This window comes from Pinus tabuliformis, chromosome 6, assembly GCF_031772625.1.
Source record: "Pinus tabuliformis cultivar Carrire ecotype Pingquan chromosome 6, CPIR1, whole genome shotgun sequence".
In the NCBI taxonomy this organism is placed as follows: Eukaryota; Viridiplantae; Streptophyta; class Pinopsida; order Pinales; family Pinaceae; genus Pinus; species Pinus tabuliformis.
Genome location: NC_142292.1, coordinates 1,488,194,830 through 1,488,214,626, shown reverse-complemented (window position 1 = coordinate 1,488,214,626; position 19,797 = coordinate 1,488,194,830). Strand labels below are relative to the sequence as shown.

The 19,797-nt window shown below is 35.0% G+C and overlaps 1 protein-coding gene and 1 non-coding gene across 2 annotated transcripts; both read right to left on the bottom strand.

Annotated features, from left to right (window-relative positions):
* Nucleotides 1–10,788: 10,788 nt before the first annotated feature.
* Nucleotides 10,789–10,872, bottom strand: LOC149264272 (small nucleolar RNA Z196/R39/R59 family). The gene has a single exon (XR_016261423.1). It is a non-coding gene; the product is annotated as a small nucleolar RNA Z196/R39/R59 family (small nucleolar RNA).
* Nucleotides 10,873–16,050: 5,178 nt separating this feature from the next.
* On the bottom strand, nucleotides 16,051–19,330 carry LOC149264271 (two-component response regulator ORR3-like). The gene is made up of 5 exons (XM_089389457.1): nucleotides 19,107–19,330; nucleotides 18,840–18,922; nucleotides 18,146–18,223; nucleotides 17,933–18,003; nucleotides 16,051–16,303 (listed from the first exon to the last, which is right to left on the bottom strand). The coding sequence occupies exons 1-5, from the start codon at nucleotides 19,270–19,272 to the stop codon at nucleotides 16,084–16,086; spliced, it is 618 nt and encodes a 205-aa protein (XP_089245583.1). The 5' UTR covers nucleotides 19,273–19,330; the 3' UTR covers nucleotides 16,051–16,083.
* Between the last annotated feature and the right edge of the window lie 467 nt (nucleotides 19,331–19,797).

The window sequence follows — 19,797 nt, the reverse complement described above, 5'->3', positions numbered from 1 at the left end:
TGATCGTCTGTGGCCTCATGGCCTCTTTCTTTCCATTCCAGAACCATGATCTCCTGCAAAACATCATTAAACATAAATTAGAGACTTTTTCATAGATCAAAATCAAAATTTTTTCTTTAAAAAGGGTTTTTCCTTAAGAAAATCTTCCTCGGAGCCATCATGCCTATTTTCATTAGCAAAGTGACGTCATCACAGAGGCCTTTAGGCTCGAGAGTGATGATCATTGGTCCGATGACCAAACCCGCAATGATCGCCAATGATTTAAAATTCGAAAATCCTTCATTTTAGCACACAAAATTCCATTAAAAATACATGAAAATGTGATGAAATACAAGGACAAGCAAAGAAATCTTACCTATTTCAGACGGTTCATGAAATGGTGCCATGAATCTCCTGTAATGGTCGTTTTAAAATCAATCAAATTAGGGCACAAATGCACTTTCATAACTTACTATGGTGAAATGGTAAAAAAAATTTACTTTTGGTTATTTATAAGTTTTGAAGTCATTTTTCGTCAATATTTTAATAAAAATTTATTATTATTTCTCAATATCAGTGATGGCTGCATTTCTTTGTGCAGTTATAGGTGCTTTCAGTGCACTGTCATTTTTTACTGATTCTCACGAGTTTTTGGTTTTTCTCTTTTTCGGACTTGTTAAAAATAAACAAAAAAGGAACCTCCCTGGAGTCATCTTTAAGCCCTTTTCTGACCATCAAAAATTGAAAATATCGTTGAGTACTTGTCATTTCAAACTCGTTAAATTAAACAAATTGATGTCGTATCAGTATACATTTACCCATTTTTCAGGCTAAGATTGACTATTTACGAAAAAGTTACACCTTGATCAACATGGTTAAGAGGTTCTTTCGAATATTGTCTTCTGCCTTTTAGGATTCGAGGGACAAATCATGAAAAGGGACATGATAGAGTTTTCTTTTTCGTTTATTTTTCAAACTCTCTAAATATGAAAAAATACCAAGTTATTCTTATGTCAGACTTGTTAAAATTTTACGAAGAAAAACTCGTCACCATGATGAGATCGAGTTTCTCCCTCCTAGGAATCATAAAACTTACTAGGATGGACTCATTTGAAGAATGAACTTACATGAAAATCATATGTTATCCCCTTCAAATTTGTGATAAAAATAATTGGGGTACTCGCTAGAAATAGTGGGGGAAAGTGAAAATGAAACATCCTTTGTATAGGCAGCATGTTGCTCTTGAACATGACACTCTTACCTGATGACTCAGGATGTGTGGAGCTATATGTTATTCATGATTGTACACATGTTTATGCTATATAGATGGTTGTGACCATACCTTGTGACTTTACATTTATGATGATCCTTTTATATCAAATGGTTGTGTCCATACCCTGGATCTTAGATTCTCAGATGATCCCTCTCATTTGGATGGTTGCACCCATACCATGGATCTTTTCATATAGTCCTTATCATCTGGATGGTTGCATCCATACCATGGATTCATGATATCAGATATTTATATGTATATGCATCCTTGATTTGCAGGTCTCCTCACAGTGTTCGTCTTCTTCCTTGCAAAAGATCTTAAAGCATATCAACTGTCACTCCTTATTCTACCTTCATTCTTTAGGGGGCATTTGTTACACAATATTTTTTCACACCTCCTGCACTTCCCTGTGACATACCCCGAAGTGCCCAAAACATGACCATTATGTAGTGTACTCATTCATATATGCAGCTCAGATCCTTTCTAAGACATTGGTTGGAAAATGGCTTGAGCTTTCCCTAAAAGAAATAAATCTAAAAATTTAATTTGAGAATCATCACTGCACTTGACTTGCGATGGCATCGCTCTATTCACTTGTATACATGCGATGGTCCCAGAAAGGAAATTTTCCCAAAGAGGATGAGAAGCTTCATGATCTAGAAGCTTCTAGAGTGATGAGATGGAGGTTGTTTGGCATAGATGAGCTCGAAATCTCCCAACTTCGCTTCTTGGTCTTATCCCTATCAGCTACCTCCTTGATATAAGGGCCTACTCCTATCTTTGGAGAGATCCTAACTCGCTTTCCCAGCCTATATATTCATCCTCTCCCATTCCCAAATTGTTGGTCTATGCCTATTTTCACCCTTTTACTAAGATTGTCCCTATATGCTACTCATTTGGCTTGGAGAAGGAGTGCTTAGCTTGGACTTGGATATTCATTCAAGGAGAGTCTATCAACATCAAGGCTTGGTTGTATGCTTCCCCTTATTTTATATTAATATACAACTTCTAGTTCATTTTCCAAAAATGTCTATCCTCATGTATCATTCATCTTAACATTCCTTGATCAATTAAGTAGGTTTCTTTTGAATATGCTATTTTTATTTGCATTCCTTGTTGTGTCTTGATCTTTTGTGCAATTGCATAAACGATGAGACCAACAGGAACAAGCCTGTTATGCAAGTTATTCAAGGTCTTCAACAAATGATATCGAAATAGCATCAGAATGAGGTAGGACATCTTCTCCGTTTCTCTTTTCAATTGTTAATTAGGAAAGTGTCTTGTAGATTGTCACTTCGGTTTCTAGACCCACTCATTGGGCTAGAGGAACTGTCTCTGTCCACAGAGAGAATTTACCTAGACAACACATAGGATTTCATTATACTTGTTCCAAGTGTATTTTCTTGAGTAAGGAGCACTTACTTGATTTCCTTAAGTTGGTTCCTTGTTTCATTTGTTGTGGCATCCTTACTTGTGTCAGACTTTAATTAAAAGTTACCTTTTATTGCATTTATGTAGTGGCTTCATTTATTTCTATGATGGTATCATAGCTATGTCTTAGTTATGAAGGTATTAGACCAAGGTTTTGGTTCTATGGAGGCAGCCCTAAAAAAATTCATCTTCCACTGATTATATTGCAGTGAAACATCATTGAAATGAATCTACTATTACATCAAACTGAGGTCACTTAATTCCACTGAAATTCATCTCTAAAATATATAGCAAATTTATATCTTTGTTCTAGCTTTACCGAATTGTCCATACTATGACATCACCGAAAATGCTACTAACCCATTCTAGAAAATATATGAACTTGTTAAATCACCAAGGTTCTATTCCTTAGATCACCGAAATATTCTCTTTGTGGTGGTATTGAAACAATGATTGCACCTTAATGAGAATTTACCAAAATTATCCTAGATTTACTGTGGAGTGAGGTATACCCTCCTTCTAAAGTTGGCTTGAGATTCAATACAGAACCTTAAATATTGTATAAGTGGTCTTCAAAATTCTTTTGAATTTGACCATGGCTCAGATACCATGTTGGAAAATACAAGTAGTTGGGAGTTAAATGATTTCCCTTATTAATGAAATTATCTTGTGATGTTTTCATTATTATTATTAGTTCTTTCAATTTATCATTTCTTATGATTAAGACTAATTCCAAGAAAGGAATAAAAGAGTACACAAGATGTAGACAATATTCCAAGGAAAAACCCCACTCTTTTGGGAAAACCTGGTCAAAGTTCTTCCTTCAGTAGATTCAAGATGAGACGACCAAGTCCCTTAGAATCTAGACCCAAGACATCCTCCATTAAGTCATCCTTGTAACTGTGAGAGCATTGATTCCTTATCATTGTGATAGCAATGAAATCATCTCACTTTGGTCACACCGAAACCTTCTTTGCTGCATCTAGACCTTATAATTATAGCGACACCAAAACTATCTAGTAATAGCACCGAACTGTGGTTACCGAGATCATCCTTGTGCCTAATCTGAGCTATTTTGTGACACTGAAACATCCTGTTTGTAATTTTAACTGCTCATTGTGATGTCACTGAAACTATCAAAAGAACAAGCTTTCTCACTATTGTCACATCGAATCCTTCTCATTGTATTTGCACCAAAATGTGCACTACCATATTGTGATATCTGAACTACAATTTCAGAGATAATCTAAACCTTTTTTCGAGATATATGCGAGCTTATTTTCTGCTCTGTGGAGCAAGGTATATGCTAGTATATATAGTATTTTTTCCATACTAAAAGAGCCGATATTATTTCATGAACATCTATGTCTACATTTATGATGAGGCGGACTTGAGTTCAGTTATATGTAACTGACTTGATGATGATCTTATTGAAGTCAATAGAAGGAGACTTGATGGAGGAGTCTTTGAACAATAAACAAATTGAATTTGACCCATATAAATAATCCTAAATCCTACAATGGAGGATTGACCTATGACAATTGACCTAAGCATGAAACCCACACTTTAATAAGTCAATTAAATCAATAATAAAAATTATTTTTTCTTTCTTTTGACAAGTACATTACAAGATTACTCAAATACAATTAATGAAGACCGAACCTAGTTACATTTTCCAACATAATCTACTCCTGCAAAAATGTTGATTAATGCAAAAATAATATGAAGAAACAAGTGAAAACCACTCCCTCTTTATAAGTGCAATGACCTAGAATCAACGCATGATTAGTCACTAAAACTTCTTTCTGAAAATGTTTGAGCTGTAACAATCACATCTAAACTAGAAGGATCGATTTTACAACAGAAGGGTAGAGTTCGTGAGTTGCGACACAACCTCAAATAGATATTTGTGGTGGATATTTTCAACCTAGAAACCATCATATTGGTGCATGACATTGTTATCATCACTCACCTAAAAAACATAAGCATTTAATCAGATAAAGGACCACAAAAACTAACATAAATTCAAAGTTCTCTAAGATGGTTGATATATACAAGGGATCAATGTTGAGAAATGGCAATAAGAAATTCCAATTTAATTTTTCCTTGAATTAAACTGAGAATTAAAATTGAATTCTACTCTCGTTTCAACTTGTAAATAGTTAATTAAGTTTAATTGACTTAATTAGCTTAGGAATTTTGAGTTGGATGTCTTTTTGTAGTCATGTATACGTTCTCCTTAAATTTTAGTGGTCCAAGATGAGTTTATTTGAGTTGTAATTAGATAACTTAGTTTGAATCAGTTATGGATAGATAAACTAGTTCTAACTGTTTGTGGAACTAATAGAGGATTAGTAGTGAGTTGGTGCACTAGTGCATCCTTAGGTGCTACTCCAGTAAACTAAAGATTTCCTCATGAGAAACTCATGGATTTTAGTTTAGAGAAAGACCCAGTTGAGACTAGAGTGAAGGGACAGTGTACTATCAATTGTATGATTTTCCAAGTTGTATAGATCATGCATGCAATCAGTTATGGACCTAAGTTTGGATTGCACAATTTTGGAAGCATGATTTCCCAATTAAATATGGGTTGATCCTCTTGGGAATTTTGCAAGGAAATAGGGGCTTAACTGGCAACAGAAATTGGCTAAGTTTTGGTGAATGCGGATCATACAAGCAGGGAGTTGATCATACTTGTGCGGAATTGTTCTTGTGACAACAAGATTTGTATTATCACTCAGATTTTTGATTAATGCAATAGAAAGTTGGGGTTCTGAGCAATGGCTTTCCCCAGAGAAACAATTATGCTATTTGTCGTTGATGTTCTTCCTCTTGTTTATTATTGTTTTCATCGATCATTGATTTTCGTTGTTTGAGAGCAGAGTAGATTCTTGTCTTGTGTTTTAGTAAATTACATTAGATTGTTGTCTTGTGTTTTAGTAAATTACATGAGCTGTGAATATACAGGAAAATCTACATGGTATTAGAGAATGATTTGTATAAAACTCTACATGGTATCGGAGTTGAATAGAATATACTAGATGATATTTCGAAGTTTTGAGATTTGGGTTAAAGGTGAAATTCAAATTTGCAATACATACTTGACGATTGACATATGGCGTTCTACGGTTTGTGCCCTGAGTATGCCTTGGAAGCAAGATTGAATTATATAGAATGGAAGGACAAAATGGAGGTCATGCTGGAGGATAACGGCTTGAAGGAATTTGTTGATTAAGGCATTCCTAAGACAACAACATTGGATGCATAGAATCTAGTTGAATAGAAGAAGTGTGTGGCGAAGGTGACGTGAATAATCCTTGAGGGAGTTGGAGACCACATTGCCTCGAGTCTCCATGGGAAGGAAAATTTGTATGCTATGTGGAAAGAATTGACAAGCCTATTCCAGAATAGAAATCACCATAGGAAGTTGGCACTGAAAGACAAACTTCAAAAAATCAAGATGGAGAAAGGTGAGACCATTCCAAAATACTGGAGCAAGTTTAGTCACTATTGTGATGAGCTTGAAAGTGTTGGAATAACCATTGTCGAGGATGATATGGTGAGCCTAGATCTCCTAGGCCTTCCCAAGAATTGGAATAGCTATAAGGAATCTTTCAATGGGAGGGAGAAGCTGCGATATTGGGAATGACTATGGTCAGATTTGAGGTAGGAGGAGATTAGATGGAACACCAGAGATGGTTCCTCATCAAACATTAATGATGAGGAAAATTGTTCCTTCCTGAGTAAGGCAAGGAAAGGGAAAGGGGAGGCGTCCCATTCCAAATCACTCACCGCTCCTCCTTAGGACTTCTTCTCATAGGTCAATCCTCCATTGTAGGATTTAGGATTATTTATATGGGTCAAATTCAATTTGTTTATTGTTCAAAGACTCCTCCATCAAGTCTCCTTCTATTGACTTCAATAAGATCATCATCAAGTCAGTTACATATAACTGAGAAGAAGTCCTAAGGAGGAGCGGCGAGTAGTGTATTGCATCTTGATAGTGGAGCTTCATTCCACAGGAATGGTGACAAGGAGTTGTTCAGTGACCTGGAGGAGAAACATCTCTAAATGCATATCGATGGGTGATGATGGGAGGTATAGTGCTACTAGATTTGGCAGAGTTACTTTTTAGAGGGAGCTGGGTGCTCCTCTCACCTTGAGGGAGTTTATGTATATTCTCAGGTTGAAGAAGAACTTAGTATCGGTCTCCATTCTTGAGGATAGAGGTTATGATGTGATTTTCATGAAAGGAAAGTTTTTCCTTTGAAACATAGCCAGGTCAAGTAAAGAAGATAGGGATTCGAGTTAAGAATCTATATAAGATGGAGGTAGAGGATTGTGCTTCTTTGAGCACAAAAGCAAACAAGGTGTAGAGTTGAGACATTGGCGAGTTGTGGCATAGGTGATTGGGCCACTTGCAACATGGGGCTTTGAAATCATGTAACAAATTTCTACAGGTCTTCCCAAAGGAATACTAGAGAATTTTGATACATGCAAGGGGTGTAATTTGGGAAAATACACCAAGGCTTCCTTTCACGATAGAGACAGTTGAAGAGAGGCACTAGAGAGTCTATTCAGATGTGTGTGGACCATTCTCTATAGCACTGATGGATAAACAAAGGTATTATGTTATATTTGTTAATGACTTTCTTGTAAATGCTGGATATTTTTCATGCAGAAGAAGGATCAAACTTTCACAAAGTTTTTTGAATTTAAAGCATTGGCCGAGAAAGAGTCTCGCAAGAAGGTTAAATCTTTGAGGAGTGATAATGGTGGTGAGTATGTCTCAAATGAGTTTAAGAACTTCTGTGGAATAGAAGAGATTAAATGGGAGCTGACATCACCCCATAACCCACAACAAAATGGGGTGGTTGAGAGGAAGAACATAAGCATTGTAGGGGCAACACAGGTGATGTTGCATGATCAGGGCAAACCATTACACTTGTGGGTTGAGGCATGCAACACAATGGTTTATTTGCAGAACCGTAGCCTGCATAGGATACTTGGTATGAAGACACCAGAGGAGGCTTATTCTGGTAAGAGGCTAGATGTTGGTCAATTCAGGATTTTTGGGTCATCGGTATATTTCCATGTGACCAAAGATGCATGCAAGAAGCTTGAGCTAACAAAAAAGTTGGGGATATTTGTGGGGTACACTGATACACATCACAATTATCGTGTGTACTTGTTAATCAACAGGATGAAAATGGTTTGTAGGGATGTCAGACTCGATGAGGAGAAGGCCATGCGAGTTTCCCTTGAGAGGGAGCTTGAGCTACATGCGGTTGAGGAGCTCTTAGCTCGTAAGGTTGAGGAGATGTAGATTGATGTGGAGAAACCACATCAAGAGGATATGAGAGTGGAGCCATTGACTAAGGTAGAGTCTTCCATAGATGGGAGAAAGCACACCAGAGAGGCTGACAGGCTATTACATGATGCATGGAGAATGTGGAAGCACCCACATCTCAACGCAGGTAGAAGAGGTCACTAGAGAGGTTCACTGGCTACATGGCTCTAATGAGTGGATGTGTTGAGAGAGAGTCATCTTCCTTTGATGAGGAAATGCAGCAATCAGTTTGGGTTGGTGCAATGGTGGAGGAGTATGTCTCCATAGTTTGTAACAGTGTTTGGGATGTGGTCTCGATACTGGAGGACAAGTCAGTGGTGAGCTCCCGATGGCTTTACAAGGTAAAGCAAGCTTCATATGGTGGTGTGTAGAAGCATAATGCCAGGTTTGTGGCCCGTGACTTTTCACAGGAAGAGGGGATTAACTATGATGAGTCATTTGCTCCTGTTGCAAGGTACTTATTGATCTGATCTATATTGGCACTATCAACATAGATGGGTTGGAAGATACATTAGTGGATGTAAAGACGACCTACCTTAATGGTACGATTGAGGAAGAGGTGTACATAGAGAAACCTAAATGTTTTGAGACCTTCGACCGTGAGTCGAATATGTGCCAACTCAAGAGGGCATTGTATGGGCTGAAGCAAGCACCCCATTCTTGGTACAATAGGATTGATATCTACTTCACCGGGTTGGGCTTCACCAAGAGTGAAGCAGATGTGAACCCGTACCACATAGTGGTGGAAGGTAAATTGTTGATCATTGTGTTATATGTCGACGATTTGATTTTGACAAGTGATGATCAACTGATCAAGTGTTGCAAGGAGGACCTTGCAAGAGAGTTTGAGATGAAGGACATGGGGCTCATGCATTAATTTTCTGGGCATGGAAGTATTGAAGGGTGATGGGGAACTATTTGTGTCTCAAGGAATGTATGCCAACAAGATACTTAGGAGGTTCTGCATGGAGAGAAGAAAACCCATGGATAATTCTCTAGTATGTAACTGGAGGAAGGAGGATGTTACTTAAGGGCAAGTAATGGAAGCTATTGTTTACAGGCAGCTTGTGGGTTCACTCATGTATTTGGTGAGCACACGATTGGATATGTTCTATGTAGTTAACCAACTTAGTCAAGTAATGGTTAAGCCTACCAAGTCGTATTGGAAGGCGGAAAATCATGTGTTCAGACACCTCAGGGACACTACTCAGTATGGATTGTGGTATAGATAGACAGAGGGAGTGAAGCTTCAAGACTTCAGTGATGCAGATTCGGCCGGGAGTCCATCCGACAAGAAGATAACATTAGGAGGGATCTTGAGTATTGGTTCAACAGTAGTTTCTTGGTACATCATAAAATAGAGATTGGTTGCACTTAGCTTTGCAGAGGCAGAGTACATGGATGCAAGTCTGGTAGCATGTGAGACCATCTAGATGAGGAAGATTTTGGTTGGTTTGTTTGGTCAGCAGATGGATCCAACTTTGATTTACTGCGATAATCAAAGTTGTATCAAACTCTCTGAAAATCCATTTTTTCATGATCCGTCCAAGCATATTGATATCTGATTCATCACCTTCGAGATTGTGTATTGAGGCAGATTATGTTGTTGGAGTACATTTCCACGGAGGAGAAAGATTTTGACATTTTGACAAAGGCATTATTAATATGTAAATTTAAGTTTCACAAAGACATGATAGGGGTAGTTGATAATCCATTTCTTATTCAAAGGGAGTGTTGAGAAATGACAACAAGAAATTCTAGTTTAATTTATCCTTGAATTAAACTGAGAATTAAATTCGAATTCTATTCTCATAGAAACTTGTAAATAGTTAATTAAGTTTAATTAACTTAATTAGCTTAGGAATTTTGAGTTGGAAGTATTTATGTAGTGATGTATATGTTCTCCCTAAATTTTAGGGGTCCAAGATGAGTTTATTTGAGTTGTAATTAGATAACTCAGTTTGACTGAGTTATGGTCAGTTAAACTAGTTCTAACTATTTGTGGAACTAGTAGAGGATTATTAGTGAGTTGGTGCATTGATGCATCCTTAGGTGCTACTCCAGATAATTGAATATTCCCTCATGAGAAACTCATGCATGTCAATTCAGAGAAAGACCTAGTTGAGACTAAAGTGCAGGGACATTGTACTGTCAATTGTATGATTTTCTAATTTGTACATATCATGCATGCAATTAGTTATGGACCTAAGTTTGGATTGCATAGTTTTGGAAGCATGATTTCGCAATTAAATATGAGTTGTTCCTCTTTGGAATCGCAAAAGTAAATGGGGGCTCAGCAGGCAGGAGAAATTGGCTAAGTGTTGATCATCGCGGGCCTGTGAGGTAGAGAGTTGTTCATACATGTGAAGAATTGTTCTTGTGAGAACAAGATTTGTATTATCACTCAGATTTATGATTAATGTAATAGATAGTCATGGTTTTGAGCACTGGCTTTCCTCAGAGAAAGAATTGTGTTATGTGCCATTGATGTTGTTCCTCTTGTTGATTATTATTTTCATCGATCATTGGTTTCTGCTATTTGAGAGTATAGTAGATTCTAGCCTTGTGTTTTAGGAAATAACATGAGTTGTGAATGTACATGAAAATCTACATTGTATCAGACATGATTTGTAGAAAGATCTACAATCAAAATGTAAAATTGTTAATCATCACGCACCACAAAATAAGTGCTACTTATACTTGGGTGACTATTAATCCATCATCACATTCCAATTACAGTACAAAAGAATATCTATGCATCTTCAGTCGAAATATGGTGATTAATTGAAATAATCATATTCAGTCATGGACTAACATGTTTTCTTCATCTTTAGTTGCACCGCAATAATAGAAATATAAACTCGAAAAAAAACATTCGCAACCAAAAAAGCCTCAAAACACAAAATTACAAGATAGCATATCAACCCCAACAATCATACATACAAAAGCAAGTCAATTGCAGGTTTAAACAATAAACCAATAAATATGAGTAGTTAAATAGTAACAATAGAAGCACAAAGCTAATATGTGTTGCAAGACCTGCTAAGCTTTCAATGTTGGCCTCGTTTATGGGATTCCTTATCATTTCTTTCGCTCTGACATCAAATACCAAAGGAGACCTATAGAATGCAACTTTGGTATTTCAGATTACATTTCTGCCATCAACCAAGAGTGTTTGTGTCCTTCTGATTCCCCCTTCTGCCACATTAACGATGGTGAGAGGGATCGACCCTACTAAAATTCAATTAAGAAAATAATATATGAAATTTTCTAGCATCTCCTCATGCTTGGGATGTAATAGAGACGTAGATATGCTTCTCAAAAGAAATATATTTGGGGCATATTCACCCCAGATTTAATCTTGCTCATCCAATTTTTTATAAAAATAAAGTAAACTAACCTCCTTCCACCTTGAAATAGGAAGGTTTTGGCTAATAATAATATATTTATTTTATTTATTTTAATCGGGTTGTTGTAAACAATGTCAATGGATATAAAAGTCCACCACCTTGTTACTTCCTGTCGCATTTAGGAAAGAAATGGCATGGCTATCTCACGCCATGCACTCGCACATGTAAATCATCTTCAAATCCCTTTGCATTAAGATGACATCTCTCATTCTTATTGTGATATCTTGACCTTTTTGTCATGGCTCCATGCTTTTCTGCCACTTCAGAGGTGTTTACCAACCATGGGTGGGATATTTCCACCACGTCGATAGCTTTGTGGACATTCTAGTGCATGGAGGTACTAGTACCCTAGAGGTTGGCCTTCATGGTACACTCTATGACAACAATTCCATCTTGGAGTTGGTAGGTAATTGTAGTCGTAGCGAGCCCTTGGATTTTGGAAGTGATCGAAGAGGGGGTCTAATTGAGAATGGGCTATATCTAGAGAAGAAGCATGTCTTTCCTACAATAGCTCAATGCCTGGTGGGAAGAAATTTATGCAATAAATCTTTGTATTTCCAATCTTTGAAGAAATTTTACCCTGTTTATATTTGCATGGTGGAATTTGGTTTTCAGTTTTCAAAGCATCTCGGTGGTGAGGAAACTAATTGTCGTGCCTAAGGTTTTATGGTTGATTGACCCTTCTTGGAGCTATCCTTTGTAACCCCCTCCTTTTCCATTGTTAGCTAATAGCATCCCTAGGCTAGCCTTGAAGCAAACAATGAACTTTCTTATGAATTTGTCCTAGTTTCTTTCCATTTTCCTCACTAGTCTTCCCCTCTACAAGGGGTTTCTTTCACTAGGCTTACCTTTCCTTTGAGTGTTATGCCCCTTCAACGTATGCACCCTCGCCAGTGGTTTTGTGATAGAGGCCCTTAAGGAAGACCTTGGCCACAAACACGAGTTTAAATATCTATGGCTATCTTCCATTCCTCCACTATGCTTGAAATCTAAGAGGAAATTCACAAGTTATAAGCCTTAACCACTAATGATTACCAAGCCTACTCTGACTTTGAAATCCAAATTGAATTAGATAGTTCTATCCTTAACCTTGGCCATACCAGGGTAAGGCAAAGTTAATACATCAATTCCATCAAATTCTATTGGCAAATGAAGAATCTCCTAGATAGGGTACTTAAAGCAAAGTGTGAGGAAGAAAATGAAATCATAACATGCCTTAATGAAATGTGACAAGTCTAATGGCACCTCCGCTCTTGCTTAGCGAGCTTCACTACTCACATGCTGCACATAAAAGGTCATCTACAATGCGACCTCAAACCTCCATCTCCAATAGGCACAATTACCACCTAGGATTCAACCCAAGTAACATGCTATGATGATTGATATTTGCTTGACCTTTTGGCTTATGTTTTTTACTTTTAGTAAATTAGTTTCTTCTAGAGGATGTTTAGTGAGCTATAATTGGAAATTGTTATTTTGTATTTCTGTCCTAGTGTATGTCAGAAAATTAGATGGAAGCTAGTAATATTTTTGGATGGTTTTGGATGATAAACTATAGATCTCATTATCCGTAGATATACTTTGCCTTGCGGTAAATCACAACCGTGTTCTTGCGTCACAATGAAGCCTGATTTTGTATGGGAGTTGTTTTGAGACAATAGAAATTTTAGTGAACATATATATATATATATATATATATATATATATAATTGAACTTCATAATTATAGGATAAATATTGGATTAGACATATGAAATAGTATATTATATTCAAAATTTCCATATACTTTCATTTTCATCATCACTTAATAGGTTAAACATATTATAATGATATGTTTTATCCTAGGAGTATTAGGTGATAATGGAATTTTTTCCCCTGAAGAAATTGTGTTTATTCTTTTTCCTACGGGCTTGGGGCATGCTTCCAACAACTAAGCTTAATTTTACATGCTCTGGCAAGGAGTGAAATTGAGTTCCTTATTGAATCCTTTCTCACATATTATCTTGAGTGAGCCATTGTTAATAATGAATTACATTTGCTCAAGACCCTTTCCCTAGGAAACCAACTTGGCTTCAATTTCCCAAAAAATCATTGTGGAGCTTGCATAACTTTCCATATTTATGTTTTACCATGTACGCAAAGCCCTAAACTTGAGAGATGATGAATTGAAAAATTAGGAAGTGTTTCATTTAAGTCAAATCAGGAAATCTCACACAGGTAATGCTATGAGCTCATTATAGTCAACACTTGTCATGCATGGATCGCAACATAATACTACATGATGTAATCTAGTACAATAATGTTTATACTCTCAAAGGGTAGCTTCCACATCATAGGTTCTATCATATGTTTTCCACATCATAGGTTCTATATGTGTTCAAGTCTTGTGTAGTAGGAAATGAAGTACACAGTATAAGCACATTCACTCCAAATTTGTCAGGATGACTTAATTTATGGATAAGTAGATGGTGCCCCTCTCAAGGTTGATAATATGAATTTTTGTGGTGCATTTCAATATCACCTTCTTAACTGGTTTTGTTGTTCAATATTTTATTTTCTTGACAACATTATTCTTAGAAATCCCTCTCATATGCCAATTTCAGCCAGATGATTTGAGGATGCATTGCACTATCTACAAGTTAGAAAAGACAATTGACAACACAAGTGGCCTCTTTTGTTCACATATTAATCCAACATTGACAACAATTCCAATAATTAGTGGATGAAATAAGCTAGATACATATTAAGTTAGATAAACCCTATCTTCCTATCCCTCCCTAGTGTCACTCTCTTGTTTCCTATGTGTATTCGACCTCCTACTGATATGTTCCTTGGCGCTATCCTCTCTAGAATTTGAATGATGAAGCATAAGGGGAAAGGGATAGGCATGTAACTCAACTCATTCTCTATGATATTGATTCCACTTATTAGCAAGCATGTATGTATTTTATGATACACACAATTTTGGAGGTTCATTTCGGAATCTATAATTATCATCGCTAAATCAGACGAGAGAATTGTATTTTCTTATTTTTGTTTCATTAAGCGAGCTCTTCTTGATCCACGTTGATTTCGGATCATGTTATGTTCAATATGCGTTCATGTAGCAAGCTCCGAATGCATGTTTTTATGAATAAAACTTGTCCACTTCCGATTGAAAAACTAAATCGGTTTTATTCATCCGCACAGATTTGATTTGAATGAGATCACGATCTCTCGTAAATCCGAATATTCAATGGAAATGGAGCGACATTTGCAATAAAAGTAGAAATACGCATATAATTAAAAACTATAACTGTACACGATTCTTTAGTGTAATTTTTAAATAATATTAACTACAATATGGATGCCGATCGAGCAACTTGTCTACTTTTGAAGAAATATAGGCGGTGTAAAATAGAAAGTGCGCAGAAACTGTGTTGGTAATAGGAATTGTTGATGTATACCTTCGGCTGTTGTTGTAAGATGCCAACCAGTGGGCAAGGAATCGAGTTACGGCATGAGAGGGAAAGGATTGTAATGTGTTCATTCCAGTCACATAAAAGTAAAAGCGTTCCCGATTATGAACGTCTTTTCGATCCTTCACTGAAAGGCACTCCACTTCACAAGATTCCAAAACAACAATGCAAATTGAAATTAAATACACATAATAATGATGATATTAACTATGTATATGTTCACCGCCTTATCATTTTATGAGGAGGAAGATTCCAATATAAAAGACCTATTTGTTTAATCCTTCAATTTTTCCTAGGAGTACGATGATTGAACAACAAAATTTGAGTTGAGATACTATTTGTTATTAAGTGTTTTTCCTAAAAGAACTGATATATTAGTCTTCCATGGGAAAAAACTAAATGATAAATAATTTTAGCATTAATTTATTTACAACGTTCACTTAGTTAAATAATAATTTATTTAACATTTTAATTTAAATAAAATAAATAATAATGAAATAATAAAAATAAAATATTTAAAAGTTAAATTGTATTTTTAATGTTTATTTAAATTTAAATAAAAATATAATTAGTTGATAAGGATAAACTTATGTTAATATTTGAAAAATATTTATACTTCTAAAAAATTTACAAAATAATATCTATTGAGTTATAAAGTGAAAAATTATTTTGTTTATATTCAATAAAATATTTATTATTAAATTTATTTTAATTATTAATATTATTAAAAATAAATATCATCTTGAACCAAAAAAATCTAAAATGTGATGCTTAAGGAATCAAAAGTAAAGAATATATATATATATATATATATATATATGATTTATATATTAATAATAATATATGAAGTAATACATATTAAATTATTATAAAATTAATTTATAAAGAGAAAAATGTTTTATAAGGTTTTGGATTCATGGTTTATAATGATTTAAAATATTATTAATTAATTTAATTAATCAATATTGTTTAGTATTTAATTAATTCCTTATTATTATTAATCTAATTTAATTATAAAATTGTTGGTAAAACTGGCACTATAATTTTACACAACTAAAATTGCAATTTTGAAAATCTTTAACCTGAAATTTACAATTTGAACCACTCATAGAGTCATATGTATAAAATAATACTTCTTGTTTTGTTTTGAACCGGTCATTGCCCATGGGAGTCGGATGCCATTTTAAAGTGGGGAAGAGGCCCGAACTCTAACCCTTTTGATACGAGGTCGTCTCTCTGAGGCTTCTCCCGCTAAATTTGTAGGTGAATCCTTTCTTTTCCTGGAAACAGTAGTAAGTGGTGCATGCATGGATTGCAATTGCATAATGTGCCTCCTTATTTTATTAACGTCCTCCAACTGCACAGGTTTGGTGATGAAGTCCATGGCTCCTTCGTCCAAACATCTGCATAAACTCTAAAACCATGAATATACGCTTAACAACTACAATACACAGGTTATATAAATAATCAATGTATAAATTAATTTATCAAACCACACGGCACAATTAATAAATCAGATGCATTTATGTTGGTCTATATTTTTATTCGCCTAGCGTGAAGCATGGTCGTAAACTTTGTTACCAACCATGAAGTGATAGATTCTCTCTTTAATTTTTTAAATCTGTAAAAGTGTTAATACACAATCTCCCAATTCATTATTTTATTTAGATCAACTTTTCTGAACTTTAAAGATTAGGCAACAGATTCAGTATATCTTTGTGAAATTTCAAATGAAAAATATAAAATCTTTTTAGCAGTACATAAATGAAAAATAAAAAAAATCTATCATTTTAGTATTTCAAACTCAATATGTGAAATATTCTTAAATTTTATATTCATAACTATTATTTTTTTCCATAGAAGCCATCTCTGTCTTAGAATGTCATATTAAATAGAAGCCATCTCTGTCTTAGAAATCTCATATTAAATAAAAGGTGTTTTTATTTATTTTTTAATAATATTAAAATGCTAAAGTGAATAAGAATTTATTAAAAATTTATATTATTTTTATATTTAATTTAATATGTAATAAAGAATTAAAAAAAAAAACATTCGACTAACATATAAAAAATGTTAAATACTTCCAAATTTGCTATTCATGATGAATTAGTCTAAGTGGCTTAGTGGCTTAGTTTTATTTAGCGAAAAAATTGTTTTCCTAAATTGTAACACATTGATTAATAATCCAAACCGAAAAACATAAGAAAAGAGAAAAATATATATACTTATAAACCATGAACAAATAATTTCACTTATCTTATATCGCTTTTCCTCCAAGATCACAAGGCATTTAGGCTGCTTGGCCACACTTATACTACACTTATTTGAGGGAAGGAAGCTATATCGATAACCATCTTACTGACATGCTCTAATGTATCGATAGAAGCTATATTTATCACATGGATGGGCTGATCAATATCATTTACATGAAAGTGTATAATGCATTGAGTTAATTTATGTAGATTTTGGTATTTAAAAGTAAAGTTAATAGTTTTAAGTTTTTGTTAATCCAAATTATTAGTTTGGATGATGTGGTCAATATCATTTAGAGTAGAAGTGTATCATACATTGAGTTTATTTTAGATTTTAGTATTTAAAAATAAATTTATAGTTTTATGTTTTTGTTAATTTATTAGATTTAAAACAAACATAAATATTTTTCGATTTTAATTTTACTTTATATGCACTGAATCTTGTAAAAATGTCCCACTTTATAAAACTTTAAAATATATTACTCAAAATTTAAGATTTCAAAGATGGATATCACTAGGTAGATATGAACCTGAAGTGGATGCATTGAATCTACAGTCGATCTGAAAATGCCGTGCATTATAAAACTTTAAGATGTATGGATCAAGATTTACGATGTATATCACTGCATAGGCTTCTATGCACAAGTGTAGTCTTTATATACCAGAAAGTGCAGGATGGATATAATTTTTAGGAGGTGATGAGGCTAAATTAATCACTCTCTAAGGGGATTATTCCCTGAGTTATTATTGCTATAGCGCTTCTGTATCAGAAATCCATACCTTTGAATGATCTGTGGCACATTTTCAGATGATATTATCACCACCGGTATTTCCTTCAAGCCCTTCGTTTCCTGCCAAAAGTTGACAGCAGAGCTAAGTTATTGCATAAACTTTGGCGAGAACATTGTTACGGGTTATGGAAGAGTTTATCGGTGCCATATTATTCTTAAACATATTTTGAACAATCAAATGTGGAAGTATTTAAGGCCATACCTTGAGTTTCTTAAGAAGATCGTAGCCTGTCATTTCGGGCATACAGTAATCGGTGATGATCATGCTGAACTTGAACACCTGCATAATGAAGAAGATTTTTCTATGTCAGAGTTATGTCTTTCATTCTTCACCATAGCCATATTATCCAGAGAAATGCATTTTATAAGTGTGATGTGTATATATATTGGTGAAGGTTAAAAAAACAAATTTAAATATCTTAATATAGTATTTTAAATTTATTTTGATCTTGAAAATCATTCGGTTTTGGATGTGCCAACTACAAAAGATGGTTGATTTTTTTTTGTAATTACGCGATTTGGAAATGAAAAACATCTCACAACGAAACTATAAATAGATTTTGAATAGAAAAACTTCAAAATAGTTGTTTTAGATTAAAAATGATTTCAAATAAGTTCAAAAATTACAAAAATATCTTCCTTAATCTTTATAAATTAAGGTAACTCATTATGTTTACTATAAAAAATATAGTCGGTGATTAATAAGTTCGTCTACGTGGTTGACAATGATTTTAAACCAATTAAATTTCGTTTTCACATTATACATGAATAAAGCTCTCCCACGTTAAACATCAATATATAAATCTCTGCCACCTGCTTTCTCTGGTTCTGGTCATTTTAGAGACTGCCTTTTCTTCTGTAACGTTTCTATAAATACCGCCATAGTTAAGGCTTACATTTTTGCAAGGTGGTGTCATCGTCGGCTCTTGGCTTAATCCTAGCATCTCCAGCGCTCTGGTGGGGCTGTCTACCGTAGTAACTGTGACATTCAATATGCAGTAAACAGAATATAAGAATAATAGTAATCAGTGTACGGTAGAGAAAGATAAGTAGGGTTTAATACCGATACTAATCACAGTAGCATTATCCACTAGCATTATCCACTCACTGGTTTTAACTTTTAACAGACATGCATGTAAATCACAAGAAAATAGGGTTGAAACCTTTCACAGTATCTGTCTCCAGCAGCCGCTCAATTAGCTTCCTGTCGATAACACAATCATCAACGGCCAACACGTGAGTTTCGCAACCAGCGAACGCCCCTGCTTCCTCAAACACACCTTCACAAGCATTGCCTCCCATTCTCGCCACACCAGACGAAACTGACATCACCGCGTCGACTGGTCAAACGTAAAAATCCCCTCCACACCGTTTTCCTCGAAGGACTTTTTCCTTTCTGCTGCTACTTCCATGTCAATCCAGCTACAATTTATATAGCACAGGATCTGTTATCTGCCTGCCCTTTAGGAAGAAATTAAGCCGCTTTACCAGAAAGCACAATATCTTGGGCCTACGGACTGGAATCGAACAGACGACCTACCAATGGCAATGTTGAACCGTACGAAGATGACATAGACTGCTCTTAGCGCAAAGCTCGGCAATCTATTGGAGTTCGGAAAGCTAAAATCTGTGCAAGATACCATCATATAAAGCGCAAGGGCAAGGGGAAGGGGAAGGGCAGGTTTCTTTTCTGAAAGGCCAAAAGAACCCAATCCACCACAATAGTGACCAAACATATCCGCAAGAGGCCACTCCATTCAAGATATCACTGGCTCATCATTACAGAAATTCTCTTTTCCCCCGAAACTACAAAACTAAAAGATTTCCCACAGATATTTTCAGCAAAGAAGGCCC